We start from the raw sequence: 17,280 nt of genomic DNA on the forward strand, positions 1-17,280 counted from the left end.
TGAGCTCAAGGCCTGCTCTCTCAAATGGCTGTGGAAATTTTATACAAATTATAGGGCAATGGACATTAAGTACTAGAGAGATCTGGGAAGTCTTTCCTATAGTCTGGCATCTCCCTGACACCCACAGTCCTGCCCACCTTGATAGTCAACATGATGTGCGTTTGGCCCTTCAGCACCTCCACGGCCTGGCTGTGGCTGATGTCGTCGAACCTGACACCGTTGGCCTGCCAGGACCTGGTCCCCCACTTTGATGCCATTCTCCTCGGCCAGCCCACCATGATCCACTCTGGGGTCAGACAGGAGGCGATCTGATAGGCCACCTGGCCTGCCCTCCCTTACTCTAGACCAGACTCTTCACTTAGATATGGGGATGCCCTGGTGGAACTCCTTGACCCTCCTCCTGGAGCCCCCCATCCCTCCCCAGACCCTGCCCCTGGCCTTCGGACATGTAGGGGACATGACCTGTCCCCATTGCACGGCCCGCCCCAGCCCTCACTTGGACACATAGATGCCCAGGCCAAACTCCTTGCCCCCGCGGATGTTGAAGCCCAGACAGAAATCGTCTGACGTGGTGTATAGGTGGACAATGCGCCGCATGCCATCCTCTGAGCCACTGTCAGATGGTGTCGAGCTGCACTTCTCCACTACCAGCCGCCGATTCACCACGTCCACCCTGGGAAGACAGCAAGGAGCCCTCAGTCAGAACCCCCCCATCCACCACCACCCACCTCCCCTCTCCTCTCAGCATCCTCGACAACTGCCCAGGAAAGGAGAGGTTGCCTTGGGGGACTCTCCAGTCCTGAGACCTTCAGTGGGGTGTAGACTTTACAAATTTGGGAAACCACCCAAATCTCCTCTTTTTATGGAGCAGCTCCATTGTGCTGGGACCCATTTTGAATCCCCACGAGAACCCTGAGGGAATGGTGCTTTTACTATCCCTAGGCCCACAGGAGCAGCCACGGTGGGAGCAGCCACTGGTATCTGGGGTAGAGTTGAGAGAAGGGCAAGGGGGAGAGACAGGGCCTTGTCTCATTCCAGTGTGGGGCCTAAGGATCCCTGTGTTTCCAGTGCCCATGGTGTGGGGGGTGTGGGGCAGGAGAGCAGAAGCCATACTAGCCAAATCTCATGCGGAGCCCTGTACCCTCAGCCATGGGCTGGATGGGGTGGATAGGGTGGTTGGGATGGGGCAAGGTCAGGGCTGGGGCCTTCTCACCATGTAGTCTTCTCCTTGGAGAATTTGATGCCCGGCACTCGGCCCATGCGCCTCACCATCATGTGTAGGCGGCTGCTGCCTGTCAGCACTTTCACAGCGCTGCCCATGGTGGTGCTCTCCAGGCTCAGCCCGTTCACTTCTGTGATCTTGTCCCCCACGCACAGGCCAGCCCGCTCTGTGCCAAGGGAGGGCGGGCAGCTGGCACTGGCCACTTGGGAGAAGTTCCCCCCAGGATGAAGCTAAGCTTCCCCCACCACACAAGGCTCCCTAGGGTAAAACTTCTCCCATGAGATTGGGGATCCCCAAGTGAGGTCTGAGTGTTCCTTGTTAGATGAGGGACCTGTCCATTAGCCTGCTCCACCCTGGGAGGGGGCCCCACTTCCCCATTGGAGCAGGCCCTCCAAAGCTGAGGACCCTTTCCTGCCATTGCTGATAACAGGACTCCAGAACCCCATGGAGGTGGGGGCTCATACCATAAGCCAGAACCTCATTCCTGGGGGCCCTGCTCACCTGCACTGCTCCCTTCCTCCACCTTGCTGACGAAGATGCCAAGGCCATGCTCAGAGCCGCCCCGCACACTGAAACCTAGTCTGCCTGCTGGACTCTTCTCCACCCGGACTGCATGGATGATGTCACTTTCATCACTGTTGGCTGTGTGTGGTGGTGGTGGGGGGAGACATAGGCATGACTCCCACATCCATTCTGTGCACAGAGGACTACTGGGTTTCCCAATTTGGGGGCTGCAAAGGCTAAGCACAGATGCCTAAGGCCCTAAGGCCTAAGGGCAGCCAATTTTTGAGTTCTCTGCTGGTGATTTTGAAAGTATGGGTCAGAGAGAGCATGAGAACAGGCAGGACAGGACTCCAGACTAGAACATACTGTTCACCTTCCTTATTATATAGAGGGTGTGTGTGTGTGTGTGTGTGTGTGTGTGTGTGTGTGTGTGTGTTTCTAATGCTTACTCAGCTTCTCATGCCACAGGCCTGGGATAGGATAAATTCCTAAAAACCTTGCCACTCTGAGGGTCAGATGGATAGAAAAGAGGTTCAAGATTCCATTCTATGGGGCAGAGTTGAGCAAGTTTGGACTCTTCATCATAAGCAGAAATGAGTATGCTAGCTCTATCTTCATTCACATAGTTGAAGAGCTATTCTGAGAAAGGCACTAGATGCTTTTGTCTGTGTAATCTGGAGGGCAGATTCAAACCCACATAGTGGAGTTAGATGGAGCCAACTTAGTAGGGAGAAACTTTGTAAAACCTTTAGCCATCAGACAACGGAATGAGTTTCCCAGGAGAGATAATGAGTTTCCCATCTTTGGAGGCATACAAGCTGGCACTTGATAAATCTCTGTCTGGGATGTTGTGGAAGGATCTCTGAGGCCCCTTCTATCTCACAGATTCTGAGGGGAACAGGGGCACCTGGATGGCTCAGTGGTTGAGCGGCTGCCTTCGGCTCAGGTTGTGATCCCAGAGTCCTGGGATCGAGTCTCACATTGGGCTCCCTGCAGGGAGCCTGCTTCTTCCTCTGCCTGTGTCTCTGCTTCTCTCTGTGTGTCTCTCATGAATAAAACCTTAAAAACAACGTGTATTCTTGGGGCACCTGAGTGGCTCAGTTGGTTAAGCATCCAACTCTTGATTTTGGCTCAGGTCATGATCTTGGGATCTTGGGATTGAGCCCTGAGTCAGGCTCTGAGCTCAGCATGGAGTTTGCTTGTCCCTCTCCCTCTGCTCCTCCCCCTGCAGTCTCTCTCTCTCTTTCTCAAATAAATAAATAAAATCATTTTTAAAAATGTGTATTCTTGGGGTACCTGACTGGCTCAATCATTAGAGCATGTGACTCTTTTTTTCTTTTAAGATTTTATTTATTTATTTGACAGAGAGAGAGCAAGCTCACAAGCAGGCGGAGCAACAGGCAGAGAGAGAGGGAGAAGCAGGCTCCCCACAGAGCAGGGAGCCCAATGTGGGACTTGATCCCAGGACACTGGGATGATGTAGAGCACATGACTCTTGATTTCACGGTTGTGAGTTTGAGCCCCATACTGCATATAGAGATTACTTAAAATCTTCTAAAAAGTATATAAAAATGTGTATTCTTGGGCTTTGCTGCAGACACACTGAATAAGAAGCTCTGGGTGTGGGACCCAGCAACTTGTCTTTTCACAAGCTCCCCAGGCAATTCTGATATATTCCAAAGTTTGCAAACCACTGCTCTATCGTACCATCCAAACTAGTACTTCCGAGATTCTTACCATCCTTTCTCATTATTTATTGTCTAGAGTGTAATTTACACTAGAGAGTAAACTGTCATGGTAAGGATTTTGTAATCCTTTTTCTGCTAGTGTATCTCCAGGATGTTGCACAGCACTTGATATCTGCCAAGGATTTTTTGAATAAGTAAAAGAATAAATGGATGAAGGAGAGTGAGGAGAAAGGGCTGGTTTGGATTAAAAAATGTGTTTTCTCTGGGATCAGTTGAATTTGAGGAGCTGATGGGAACGCATGGGGGTGATGTGGGTAGCAGTTTCTCCCTTCCCACTGTTGTCTCCCTTATCAGTAGCTTCAGGCCTCTGGAATGGTCTAAATAGTAACAAAAGGGAGAGGTTCCAGGATGCAATGAGTGGGGAGATGTTTATGCTCAGGCAGAGGGTAAGATTCTGAGCTCAGAGGCTCCCAGCCCAGACAGGATAGGGGCTGGCTGGTTAAAGCCATGACCTTAGTCCCCCCATTGCTAGGAGATGCTGCTCTCCTAGCTGCACCAGGGCTCTAGGGTGAGGCAGGGGGTGAGAGCAATCCTGGAACTTCTGCAAGAGGGTCTTTAGAGGGAGAGTGTACAGAGCTGTTACATCATAGCCAGAGCATGGTGTATGTGGGTGTGTGAGGAGGAGTATATGTTCTTTTAATATAATGAGACTTAAAAGGGCCATGCCCCATTGCCTTCCCTATCCCCTACCATGTCTCCTAGCTCCTCTGAGGACTTCTGCTCCATGACCTGAATGACAGTGGTGACTCTCAGCAGTACCCTGCTGCTCACCTAGGGGTGAGGCCCAGCATGATAGATGATGGGAGTGAGCATGCTGGGCCACTGGTGCAGGAAAGCCTGCTCCCTGAGCAACATGTTCCACCCCTGCCCCAATGGCTGGGGTAGGGGAACAGAGATGCCCAGCTGGGTCACAGGGGAGAAGAGGGTCTGAAAAGTCCACCCTGGGAGCCAGCCAGGGAAGTTTTGCTGGCTGAGAAACAGAAGGGGAGCTGGAGATACATATGGTGTCTGGTCCACAGAAAGCCCAGCCCCAGGGGGCACCCCATCACCCCCTCCTCTGGTGCTCAAGGTCCTTCCTTGCTCACTGGATCTTTGTCGCCTCGCATCTGTCACTGCAGCCAGGCTGTCTCCTAATTGCACCCCCACCCCCACCCTGTGCTCTTACTTTCCACTTCCAAGCCTTGCCTTGGGATACCTTCACTGCAGCACCAGCCTTTCTCATTGCTCTGTCTCTAAGCTCTGCTACACTGTAAATTTCTGGAAGGTGAAGATTGATTCTCATTTTTCTCCAGATTCCCTGCAGGACCTAACCAGGGTTGATATAGGACAGGTGCGCAATGTAACAGCATTGAGCAACTGCATAGGATGGGGTAGCCCCCTGCTTCAGGGCCCAGATCTGGGGCTCCCTTCCTGACCCTCAAGCCCTCCTCTCCTCCCTCCTCTTTGGAATATTTGCTACTCCTTTCCTTTCTTCAGCATATGAAACCTTTTTAAAAAATTATTTACTTATTTTAAGTAATCTCTACACCCTTGGGGCTTGAACTCATGTCCTGAGATCAGGAGTCACGTGCTCTTGGGACTGAGCCATCCAGGTGCCCCTGAGACTGAAACCTTTAATTCTGTCTCCCCAGCTGGGTACTGACTCCTCACAGCCCAACACAGAGCTGGTCACACAACTGGCTGGTTGATGGAGGATATCTTTCTGCATCCTGTACCCGTGTCCCAGGACATACACAAAGGGGTTGGAGAAAGGTAGAGTCCACAGGATGGAGCAGCCAATTCGATACCTTCCCTTGCTCACTTGGGGGCTAGCATATCACGTGCACCTGTCCCAGCCTCCAGGCTCCACTCTCCCACTTCTGACCTCTCTACAATCCTGTAGCCCTAAGCATTGCCCTGAACACAAGGAAAGGAATGATGAGGATGTGTGTATGGCTTTCCACCCCTACAGCCCTAAGGTTCCCATCTCTCCAGTTCCTCCCCCCATAGTGGCTCTGCCGCCTCCTCCTGAGCGCCTCTGCCCCATTCCCCCCACCCTTATCGCCGGTCTCAGCTGGGCCCCGCCCCCACCTTCGATGGGGGAGTTGATGAGGATGACGCGGCCCATGGGCGAGGAGGCTCGGATTCCGCGGGGGGGCCCATTCAGCAGCCGCTGCTGCTTCTTCAGCAGGTATCGCGTTGCGGAGCCCGAGTCGCTGCCCAGGTGGCCGCGGGAGGAGAGGGAGCTCAGAGAGCCTGAGCTGAGGTCTCCAAGGCCCAGTGGGTCGAAGCCCACTGCAAAACCCTGCGCCATCGCGGCTAGTCTGGGGAGGCGCCCTACAAGTCCAGAAGGAAACTGCTAGCCCTCCAGAAAAAGACCCCGCACGCTCCGGGCTCCATGAGCCTTCTGTGTGGGACTGGGGTCTCAGTGACTGGGGGCCCCCCACCTCTGTTGCTTCTCAGGAGTGTGTTCCAAGCCTGTGGATGGAGAACAGGGATTGGGACAAGGGTGTAAATGCTGCCCTCGCTGCCCCCCCTAGAACTTCTACTCCTGCCCTGATTTGAGCATCCTGCCCTTCCAGGCCTTGGGCACCTCACCTCTCCCACCCTTGGCCCGGTCCAGGCACCATCGTCGGCTGTCGGAGCCATTTATATAAGGCCAATGAGAGCCTCGCATTCATCCCTCATTCCGGCTCTCAGCTGAGTCATCTACCCCAGTGCCCAGTCATGGGTAGAGTGGAGATGGATTCTTGGGGGCCCTAGGGCTTCAAATGGTGTGAAAGAAATTGGGGCCAGAGTAACTTAACTGCACACCTCTCTGTGTATACGTGGGTAGGGGGCTCGGGTCTCCAGGGCAGGGCTTCAGGACCTGGGACAGGTGCAGCCAAGGGTCCTAGAGATTCCCTGAACCCCAGAGATACGCTGGTCCCAGGCTGCCGTCCCCTTCATTCCCCCTCCTCTCCCGTCTAAAGAGGTTCCCCGAACCTCTCCCAGGCTTTGGTGGAGGACCTGCTGCCTAGATTCCCACAACAGCTGCACAAAACCTGGAGCCAAGTCCCCCAGAGCAGCTCTGGGACTCAGAACGCAGCATCCCACCCTCGGGTCGGTCCTCTCGGCCCCCAATTCTCGAACTTGGCCCCCTCACCTTCTTGCTTGTGCAGCAGCCGTCGGCTTCGGCTTCCCTCGCCCGCTGGCGCGAGCCCTTGCAGCAACTGGGGGCATCTCGCCCACGCTCCGCCCAGCCCGCTGGAATAGGGCTGGCCTGCGTAGCCGCGGGCTCCCATTGGCTGCGAGGGCCGCCAGTCACTGCCTCCGCCCCTCCTTTGGGCGCGCAGCCAGCCGTTTGTCACCTGGGCTGAGGCCGCTGGGTTCTGCCCGCTGCAGTTCGAGTTCGGATGCCCCATCCCGCCCCACGAATTTAGGGTTTGGGTCACGCCTCGTTCCCTCCCGCTACCGGTTCAGCGTAGGGGAACCCAGAATCGCGTCTTCTCCAGGCCAAGCCAGACACTAGGGCTCTTGGAATTGCCACCCCTCTGTGTCACCCCTGAGGCCTCAATGAGGGAAGTGTCACCTGGGCAGGGAGAGGCGTAAGCATTCAGTGGGCAGGAGCGTGGGCTGGCTCTGGATGTGCAGCAGCGAGCTCTGTAAGGTGACTGGGTGAGTTGTGAAGTGTGTGTGTGTGTGTGTGTGTGTGTGTGTTGCCTTCTTTCACATGCATCCTCCTTCTGTGTCACAAAGTGTCTCTCTGGCCACCCACCCAGTTCTGGAAAGGGCACAGGGTGGAGCAGCTGGCTCCAGGACACTAGGGGAGGAAGAACTTTCTGATCCACTTGCTTGATGCAGACACATCCCAGGGTAGGGACTAGGGCTGAGATCCGTGGTGCGGATGTAGTGATTGGGAGCAGTGGAGCTAGGGTAAGGAGGGGGCTGGAGGAGGAAAAGGTGAGAACATAGAGGACACACAGGCCGGAGCAAGACCGTAAAGGGCTGTGAATGCCGAAGTGCTGCGACAAGAGCTTGTGGGAACTGGGGTAGGAGCCCAGGGGGGCAAGTAGGCGGCGGCCGCTACCAAGGCAGCCATCTAGTAAACTAGCTGGGCGGTAATCCGAGTCCCTCCGGGCGCCCCATCAGAGGATGGCCCCGCCAAGCCACCAGCCTTCGCCCCGCGCGCTGCGAGCCGTCGTCCCGGGCACCTCGGCCGGTTGCTGCCGAGGCAGGCTGCGCCCCCCAGGCCACCTAGGGTACTACAAGCAAAGGGGGCGCACCCGCGCTTCCTCCCCTCCTCTCTCCCGCTGGGAACTGGCCAGAACTGATTCCCGGAGCCCCCATTGGCTCTGGGAGGCGGTGGAGGGCCAGGTCCCTGGAGCCCCGGCTGGGGGCGTCTCCCCAAACGGCACCCACCGCCCCCAGGCTCTGCCAATCCCTGGGCACGCCTGGCGGACGCGCGGGAGGGGGGAGCCCCCGCCCCTCCCGCCGGTCAGCGTCACGCGTGACGTTACGCGTGATGGGTGGGAGGGCAGGAGCAGGGGCGACGCGCCTAGAGGAAGGCGGGTCTCGGAGCTGCAGAAACCGGACGCCCAGGAGCTCGGGAAAGCGTGAGTGCTGGCTGCCCGGGGTGGGGTTCGGCGGTCAGGGGAGTAGGGGACTGAGGACTGAGAGGGAGGGAAGCCTGCCTAGAAGTGTGCTCTCCGTCCTATCCGGATTCAGTATCCGGTTCTGGGGAGGTTTTTGGGGCCCGAGGGGAGGTTGTTTGGGGGGAGGAATGTTAGGGTGAGGCCTCATGTGGTTACACATTCAAGTGCCTACAGTTGATGGATATGGGTTGTGTGTGTATGTGTGAGTGTGCAAGTAACGGTCTTTGTGGGCTAGTGTATGCAGGGCGTGTCCACTGTATGTCTGTGTAGGGCATGTGTGTATCTTTGTGTGTGGGTATGTTAGTGTGAGTGTGTCAGAGAGGGGAGGGCGTGCCTTCCAGTGAGGGAGGAAGTGTGGTTGGAGAGGATTAGTCATATTGTAGGATTTTGCCTAACACAGCCAGATGGCTGCTTCAGGCTTTCCTCTCTGTACTAGGTGGAGAGGGCACTTACCGAATCTCCCTTTCTGGACGTAGGTGGCTCAGGGAGAGTTGGGAGTCTGTGGCAGCCCTGTCCAGCTGGGGAACAAGGAGGGCCTTGGGCCATTCAGTGTGGGTTGAGGAAAATGCCCCCGGAGAGGTGACTTGTGCATGCCCATGAGGCAGGCAAGCCTGGCTGGCAGCAGCTTCACTTATTTGAGATCTGGAATAGATAAGCCCTGGAGTGGCCAGTGAGCCCTTGGTCTCCTCCAATCAGGGGCTGGGGCGTGGGACAGCTTATGCCATCCTCCCAAACAGCCTTGGGGGTTTGCATCTAGGTCTCAAGGCAGCTGGGGCCTGAAGCTCACATGAACTTGGATATATATAATGCTTAGAACGTACATTTTTGTGCATATAGGGCGCAAGAGAAGCTGCACAGGATTAGTGGCTTCTCTTGCATCAACCATACACATGTAAATCCTCACTGATGAAAATCTGTACCAGGCCAGAGTGCAAAGGAGATCTATTTTTCCATTTGTTTTCTCCTACCCCTCCTCCCCTCTGAGTCAGGATATTGCCTGGAAAACAGCTCCTCCCTCTAACCCTTGCTTACCTATCTGGAGTCACCTTGAGCTCTAGTAGGGATTGGTGATAGGCCCAGGGACCAGGGCAAGGCCGCCAAAGTTTCCCACAAGCAGAGCTCTTGAACTGCCTTGGAGTCCTCTGACTCTGGTCTTTGCCCTGCAGAAAATGGGTGAGTTGCCCTTAGATATCAATATCCAGGAACCTCGCTGGGACCAAAGCACTTTCCTGGGCAGAGCCCGGCACTTCTTCACTGTTACCGACCCCCGAAATCTGCTGCTGTCTGGAGCACAGCTGGAAGCTTCACGGAACATCGTGCAGAACTACAGGTAGACTGCTACCCCATCTGACCCTGTACCCCAGGGTCTCATTCCCTGCCATTAATACATTACGTTTTGCATCTCTTTCCCCAAGCTTGAGAGTGACCCTGTCCCATTCCTCAACCCCCTTATTCCCTGGCACTGTGTTGGAATCACAGACAACTATGGCACAGAGCTTTAACCCAGAGAATTTTAGGGTGTTTAGGTTGAGGTGGCATTGATCTTTGTGGGTAGGAGGCTGCTATATGCTTCACAAACCCTCTAGAGGGACCTGTCCCACTGCTAAGTCACCCTCTGCAAGGACAGAGGGTCTCAAAGTTGAGTCTCCAGGAGGAAAATCCCCTGTGATGCCCCTAGTCATTTCAACCCATTGGAAACCAAGATTTAGGCAGAAAGAGAAGGCCACCCTTCTTTGTGTGGCTAGAAGGAAAATAGAAATAGGAGCCCACCTACCCTTCTGGGATGATGTGGTTCTCCCCCAGAGACCAGAATAAAGGAGAATAAAGGAGCTCCTTTATTCTGAGATTGGGGGCCAGAGTTCCTGGTCCTCTGCCCAGACTTCCCCTGAGCTGACTGGTCAGGGCTTTCAGGGGCAGATCTGCTGCCGAGAATTACCTGTCTCTTCCTTGCCATTCTCTACAGGGCTGGCGTGGTGACACCCGGGCTCACTGAGGACCAGCTGTGGAGAGCCAAGTATGTGTACGACTCTGCCTTCCATCCCGACACAGGGGAGAAGGTGGTCCTGATTGGCCGTATGTCAGCGCAGGTGCCCATGAACATGACCATCACTGGCTGCATGCTCACCTTCTACAGGCAGGTCCCGTCCCATGTGTCCCCTCCCATGAGTCCCTGAAGGGTTCCTGAGCGCTCTATCCAACCAGAGTGTAGCTTGATGACTCAATGACGCCAGCTGGGCAGAAAATAGTGGGTGGGTGGGAGCTTGTGTTCGAATCCCCTACATTCCTCAGAACTCAGCCCCGGGGTTCCTCCCACCCCAGAGACAGTGTATGTAGTTGCATAAGTGGGGAGGGTCATGTAGGGGTCACCAGAGCAAGTTCTTGGGTCACCAGTTGGGTCCCTCCTGAAGGCTTGGGAATAACCTTTTGGGATTTCATTATCAGGTTTGAGGACCAGGGGTACTGTAGGGGGTGGAAGTAAATGTCTTTGTTCTCTCAGGAAGACCCCGACAGTGGTGTTCTGGCAGTGGGTGAATCAGTCCTTCAACGCTGTTGTTAACTACTCCAACCGCAGTGGCGATGCTCCCATTACTGTGGGGTGAGAGCTTGTCCCCGGGGACTTCTCCAGGGGCCCACCACTGCTCCCTCTTGTTTGCTCCTGTTCCCAGAATGCTTGTTCAGCTAATGACCCCAAGCCCTCCTTGCAGCCTGTCCCTCTTCCCCAGTTTCCTGGCCTGAGGGCACGGCATCCTCCTATGTTTGCTATGGGGTGGGGTGGGGGGGTGGGGGGTGGGGCCCCTCCTCCTGAAGGGGTGGGATCAGAGCTTCCAGACAAGTCAACACTGTAGCAGGGGAGGAATTTCTCTGCCTTCCATGCCTCATGTGTTGAGGGTTTGGCACGTCCTGAAGGAAAGAACCACATGCTGGACTGTTCACCTCCCACATTGTGTCTTGACTCTTCCACCCACAGGCAGCTGGGAACAGCTTATGTGAGTGCCACCACTGGTGCGGTGGCCACAGCCCTGGGACTCAAATCCCTCACCAAGGTAAATGCCCCCCATTTACCCTTTATTTGTTTCCCTTTTCTCCATCACTTGTCTATACCAACCTATAGGCTCCCCACATCTCTCCCCCGAGAGCTCCTCACTACCCCATGGCCCTTAGGGCTTCTAAGTGACATCTTGCTTCCCCCAGCACCTGCCCCCCCTGGTTGGCAGATTTGTGCCCTTTGCAGCGGTGGCAGCTGCCAACTGCATCAACATCCCCCTGATGAGGCAGAGGTGAGTGGCTCCAGCTCCTGGCATGCATGCCCGGTGTGCAGGTAGGCACGTTCTTCCACCATGCAGAGTAGCCCAGTCCTTCTCCTTCCCCAAACAGAAGTTTCTGGGCATGGTCTCAGTCTAACTCTGGGGTCCTGGGGTAGGAGAAATAGCCTTTAAATCTATGACATCTGAGGGGACCCCAGGGAATAGCTGCCTGTGAGGGTATTACAGGTAGGATTTAGGGCCTGTGATCTGACTCCCACCCGCCTTCCTTTTCAGGGAACTGCAGGTGGGCATCCCAGTGACTGATGAGGAAAGTCAGAGACTTGGCCACTCGGTGGCTGCAGCCAAGCAGGGAATCTTCCAGGTGGTGATATCAAGAATCTGCATGGCCATTCCTGCCATGGGTGAGGCAGAGGTGCCTACGTGGGGCATGGGAGGCTCTAAGAGAATGCGGGGCCCGTCTCTTAGAGGGGCTTTGAGCACTCTGGAGGCTGTGACTCTGGGGGGAGTGGTTAGAGCGGTGAAGGGGATCCACCCCTCCTTAGGATCCTAACTTTCACTTACTAACTCCCTCCTTTTCTGCTTCGTTCTCCCCACAGCCATTCCCCCCGTGATCATGGACACTCTGGAGAAGAAAGACTTCCTAAAGGTAGGTCACTCTCACCTTTCCCGTCTTGGAAATGGTGGTGGCTGGAAGCAGAGGTGACCAGTCCCCAAGCCTGTTTCCACCTTGGCCTGAGTCTGAGTTGTGCCTCTTGACTGCCCCACCCCTGTGCTGCCCCCTCCTTCATTCATTCAGCAAGAAGGAATTGGGCTGAGGTGAAGGAACACTAAGGGAGCAGGAGAAGAAGATAAGGGAAGGAAGGACATGGTTTCTGTCCTGAAGAGAACTGGTGTCACTTCAGAACCTCTGACACACACAGGGATGGACTACACCACAGTCACACTTGACATCATATTTATGCCATCACCTGCTACCAACAGTGAGACACACAGGCTCACACGTGCACAAACAGAGCAGAGATGCAAAGCACAGGGATACAAGCTCATTCACTGAATCATTTATTATTCACAAGTATATATTGAGCACCAGCTGTGCCCATTGGAGGAACAGAGGGGTGGTTCCTGTGGCTGGAGTGAATGGAAAAGGGTGTGTGAAGAACAGGAAAGGGGACCAGTTCATGCATGCCACTGGGCGCAGGAGGAAGCGAGTGGAGGATTAGAGGAGGCTTCCTGAAGAAAGCAGCTTCCAAAGGAAGTGGGGAACCAATTCTCAGAGGGGAGACTGGGTGATGGAACACTAGGGAGGCTGTCAGCAAGCAGGCCCTGGCTGTAGTGGAGGGTGGTGATCTGGAAATTCCATCCATGTTATGGACTTGGGACAAAGAAAAGGGCCACATATCAGAGGCTCCAAGGCAGGATTGGTGGGGTAGAGCTGCAATGGGGGAATGGGGTGGGGCCGGGGAGGAGGGGACACAAAGCCATTCCACTGTCTCTATCTCCCCACAGCGTCGCCCTTGGCTGGGGGCACCCCTGCAGGTGGGACTGGTGGGCTTCTGGTAAGTGTGCAGAGACTCCGCTATGGTGTGTGAGAGCACCCTTTCCATGGTGGATGTGATAGATAGTTATTGATTTCAAGATGTTTATGTACATCATTCATTCATTCATACATTTGGCTGGTAGAGGTCTTGGACACTTGTAGGGCACGCTGTGTGTGTTAGGGGGTGATCTCCATCCTTGAAGGTCAAGAGTCTAATTGAAGAGATTCTAGTCTTTTTTTTAAATATTTTATTTATTTATTCATGAGAGACACACACAGAGAGAAAGAGAGACAGAGGGAGAAGCAGGCTCCATGCAGGGAGCCCAATGCAGGACTCCATCCTGGGTCTCCAGGATCAGGCCCTGGGCTGAAGGCAGCACTAAACTGCTGAGCCACCCGGGCTGCCCAAGATTCTAGTCTTCATCTGAGAGGAAAGCATGGGAATGTACCTTTTGGTCCCATCCAGGAGTTTCATACACATTTAATTGCTGATTCTGGCACTCACTGGCTGTGGAGCTCTGGGTCACTGCTCCGGAGGCTCTTTCCTCAGCCAGAACCTAATGTCAGCCCTGGCTTTAATCAATCTCTACCTTTCTTTTGGAGCTATCTCTGGAGATGGGGTGGGGTGCAGGGCGGGAACAACCTTAGGTCAAAACTTCACAAAACTTTCCAACGCTCTTCTCCCCAGCCTGGTATTTGCCACCCCCTTGTGCTGTGCCCTGTTCCCTCAGAGAAGGTAAGTTCCACCCCTGGGCTTGGCTGGGCCCTCTGGATTGGTCACCACATCTCTGGAAACAGCCAACCTTGGGGTCTTTCAGTGTGTTCCAGGGGGAGGCCTGGCAGGCACTAAACTTATTCTGGGGGTGAGGATATGACAGTGAGCTGGGCCTTCTGGCAGTCGAAGATTATTCAGCCTGGGAGGAGGGAGGGTGATGACCGTTTAGCCTGATGAGGTGGAGCTCACAGGATACTTAGCCCACCTGTGCTGTTCTGTTGCAGCTCCTTACATGTGAGCAGGCTGGAGCCAGAGCTGAGAGCTCAGATCCGTGAGCAAAACCCTGACATCGAAGTGGTTTACTACAACAAGGGGCTTTGAGGGAGGATCAGCCCCTGGCCCCCTCCCTCACCTCCTTGTGGCTGCTGCTTTAGCAGAGCCTTACCCTCCTGGCCACTTACCCATCTGCCTGGTACTGGTTGGGGGCTTTGGTGGGGAAGCAGCCATTGAGAGCAGCAATCCATTAGGCTGAGAGAGGTGCCCCAATTAAGCCTTTTTCTGTCCTCTCTGGTTTCTAAGAGCAGGGCCACATAATCCTTTTCTCCTATGCTTCTATGTCTACATGTATACATATACGAGACATGCGCACGTGCATGTGTGTATCTGTGTACATGCCGTCCTGGAAGCTAGGAACAGACACACTGTCCTCGGATATTTTGATATCTGGCCTCTCTCCTCGGCATTGTGCCACCTGTCAGTCAGCCAGGCTACACGACTTTCCTGCCTCAACAGTTCTACTGGCCAAGTCATTTCTAGTGGCACCTCTCCCCTTCTGGACACAGGAGGAGCCCCAGGATCACAGCACAGAGTCTAAGGGACACTAGCAGGCCCAACTGGGCTGAATCCTTCAGATTTCTGGTTCCTGGGTCCCAAAGCTGATCCAGGAACTGGGGTGGCAGAGGAAGATATACCAGGATAAGAGAAGCAGGGGTTTTATGCATCCTCCACATCCTGAAGTAGATCATTTCCTCTTCTCTCCTCTATCAGAACAAAGGAGTGTCAGTATCCTGTACCACTCTTGCCATCTTCCCATCTCATTCCCACTGCAGTGTGGGCATCTTTGGGTACAATCTTAGGAGTTCTTGGTCTGCTCTGACATCATAGCCTCAAATCTACACGTACAGTCCCAACTCCTTCCCCAAACCAAAAAGCCATGAAGGCAGAGCAAACATTCCCCTTTAAGAGCTCCCACTGCACCCTCTTACAGAGGGACACAGCTGTGGGAATGGTGCTTAACCTCCACAGGTATCTGAGTGGATGTAACTAGGACACCCTCAAGGGCAAGTAGGCCCTGAGTGTACAATCTTAAGACAGGAAATTTTGTCTTCTGTTGACTCTTGTCAGACATTCAGCAGAACCCTGACCCTAGCTTCTCTTTTTTGAGGCTTAGCCCTGCTCCTACCTCTACTCCCACTCCCACCTCCCAAGAGGAAGAAGAGCCTGGGCATCCATAGGTGGTCTAAATGGGAGATAGGCATGGGAATGGGAGTGTAGAGTGTAGAGGTACACTCATAGAATACAGGGCTGGACCTTGACTTCAACTCCTATGAGCTCTGGCTGAAGCAATGGGTGGGACAGATGAAGGCCCCAGTGGGATCCCCCAAGAGTACTTTCCTGCTCCTTCAACTATCTGCCATCAGTGACTAAAACTATGATGCCATTGCTACTCAATAAACTGAAAACCTGTCTACTTCTTGATCTTCACTTGATTCCGTGTCCTAAGTGTCCAGGAAGAGCCGGCCTCCTGCCGGAGGCCTTCTTTTTCTTCCCTTCCCACAAAATGTGGGTCTTAGTCTCTTCCCTCCCCTTCTGTAGGGCACCTCAGCCCCCAGCAGAGGGCGCTGTGAGATTAGAAAATCAGTCCTCCAGCAGCACCCTGAGTACTACTAACCTACAGGGCATGTAGATGCCTTCTCTTCCCTTTGCAGACAGAGTCCTGGCCAGGAGTTTTGATCACATACCTACATACCAACCCAGGCTCTGGGCATCTGTGTTCCCTTCAGGCATTTGGCATGGGCTGGTAGTTTCTGGTTCCCAGGGCAGCCTCTGGAGAGAGGAAGGATAGAGGGCTAAGGACTGTCCAGCTCTATCAGAGAGGTTAGGTCACCAGCACATCCTCCATACCCCCAACAGTACAACACAGGAACAAGCCTGTTACAGACCATTTGCTAGTTAACACCCCTTCCCCCATCCCAGGACCTTCCACTCCCTCCTTATGTAACCACCCCTCCCCCCATTTTTTTCCCTGGGAAAAATGAGGCCAAAAGTTCATGTCTATGAACAGAGAATGAAAGCTACCATTAAATAGTTTAATAACTGCATCTCTTACCTTCTTTGGAAGATTCAAAAGAATAAAACATGGATGAATCTACAATAAAATCCATTGTCTACTCCCTGTAGGACATACCCTTCATCTTCCCTTTTTCAGCTTAAAGATCTCACACTAGGTGATGAAGAAAATCTTTAGGTCCAAACAGCCACACAACAGTGTGAAGTGAACCTGGTACCTTGGCCTGGGTTTGCTCACTTCTCTTGGGAAGTTGAAGTTTACTCGTATGGACAATGGGAGTGACACTAGCTTATTGATCCCTGCGTGTGACGCCAAGCTTAATAAGGCCAAGTGTTTTAAGTCCATTAGCTCTTAGGATCTTCACAACCCACTGCGGGGCCAGACATGTTATGTCCATTCTTAGCAAAAACAAAGGCTTAGGTAAGATATTTAAAAAGTTGCCCACAAAAAAAAAAAAAAAAAAAAGGTTGCCCACAGCTGCACAACTAGGAAGTAGTGGAACCAGGATTCAAGTGGAGCTGTGTGACTCTGAAGCCTCTATGCTAAGCTTCTTCCTGACCTGCCAGCCACCAGCCAAACTTGAAATAGTTCTCCTGGTCCCTTTGACATTCCAGGGCATCGCCTCCTTGGGCCCAGTTTGTTTACAGGCCAGCAAAACTGAGGCCCACAAATATACTCGGACCTTTACTAAAGCCACTGAGGAGTTTCCAAACTTGAAAGTTTTATAGCTGAAGGCACATGAGCAAAGATTCCTATTCTTTTTTTTTTTTTTTTTTCTTCTGAGAAAGAGAAAGAACACATGCAGAGGGGGTGCAGAGGGAGAAGCAGACTCCTCACTGAGCAGGGAACCTGACTCGGGCCTCGATGTGAGGCTGGATCCTAGGACCCGGAGATCATGACCTGAGCTGAAGGCAGCAGCTTAACTGGAGCCACGCAAGCCACCCCGTCCTATTCTTGACTAAATATGCGACAATACTTAGGGCACCGAGCCGGCTCAGTCAGTATAGCCTGTGACTCCTGGTCTTGGGGCCCACGTTGGACTTAGAGCTTACTTAAAGAAATGTATGTGGGGTGACATTTAGAAAACCAGTTTCAATTCCATCCTGTTCTGCCAGCTTTGAGCAGGGCCTCCCATCAAGCCCATGGGACACTGAGTCAACTCTTCCAGCCTCTCTCTGGAGTTACGGCTTTTGCCTTTGGTAATCCCCTCCACAGGGGACCTTGAACTTTTACTGGAAAATCCACATAAAATAAACCTACTTGGGGAGTGAGGTACCAGAATCTCTGTTTAACCAGATCATGAAGAACATTTTATTTTATTTTTT

General features: G+C 53.6%; 2 protein-coding genes across 3 annotated transcripts in view; one reads left to right on the forward strand and one right to left on the reverse strand.

Moving 5' to 3' along the window:
- PDZD7 (PDZ domain containing 7) overlaps positions 1–6,719 on the reverse strand; it is an 18,645-nt gene extending 11,926 nt beyond the window's left edge. Inside the window, 7 exon segments of the mRNA XM_038578545.1 lie at positions 138–224; positions 226–286; positions 497–673; positions 1,214–1,388; positions 1,724–1,864; positions 5,545–5,931; positions 6,599–6,719. Coding sequence (XP_038434473.1) covers positions 138–224; positions 226–286; positions 497–673; positions 1,214–1,388; positions 1,724–1,864; positions 5,545–5,767 — 864 coding nt within the window. The 5' untranslated portion in view covers positions 5,768–5,931; positions 6,599–6,719.
- Positions 6,720–7,675: 956 nt separating this feature from the next.
- SFXN3 (sideroflexin 3) lies at positions 7,676–15,355 on the forward strand. 2 transcript variants are annotated; one of them, XM_038578559.1, is made up of 11 exons: positions 7,894–8,048; positions 9,254–9,417; positions 10,051–10,221; positions 10,585–10,683; positions 11,056–11,131; positions 11,280–11,365; positions 11,627–11,754; positions 11,950–11,999; positions 12,860–12,909; positions 13,579–13,626; positions 13,890–15,355. In XM_038578559.1, the coding sequence occupies exons 2-11, from the start codon at positions 9,257–9,259 to the stop codon at positions 13,984–13,986; spliced, it is 966 nt and encodes a 321-aa protein (XP_038434487.1). In that variant the 5' UTR covers positions 7,894–8,048; positions 9,254–9,256; the 3' UTR covers positions 13,987–15,355. The 2 variants fall into 2 exon arrangements, 1 of the variants encoding a protein (XP_038434487.1); XR_005380510.1 differs by lacking the exon at positions 13,890–15,355 and having other exon boundaries at positions 7,676–8,048; positions 11,627–11,765; positions 13,579–13,630.
- The last annotated feature ends 1,925 nt before the right edge of the window (positions 15,356–17,280 follow it).

The sequence above is a fragment of the Canis lupus genome, chromosome 28 (assembly GCF_011100685.1).
Source record: "Canis lupus familiaris isolate Mischka breed German Shepherd chromosome 28, alternate assembly UU_Cfam_GSD_1.0, whole genome shotgun sequence".
Taxonomy (NCBI): Eukaryota; Metazoa; Chordata; class Mammalia; order Carnivora; family Canidae; genus Canis; species Canis lupus.

Excerpts from the sequence above, each read along its gene's own strand:
- SFXN3 (XM_038578559.1), top strand. The coding sequence starts at position 9,257 with ATGGGTGAGTTGCCCTTAGATATCAATATCCAGGAACCTCGCTGGGAC. Across the intron at positions 10,222-10,584 it reads TGCATGCTCACCTTCTACAG|GAAGACCCCGACAGTGGTGT; the intron begins GCAGGTCCCGTC and ends TTGTTCTCTCAG. Across the intron at positions 13,627-13,889 it reads GCCCTGTTCCCTCAGAGAAG|CTCCTTACATGTGAGCAGGC; the intron begins GTAAGTTCCACC and ends GTTCTGTTGCAG.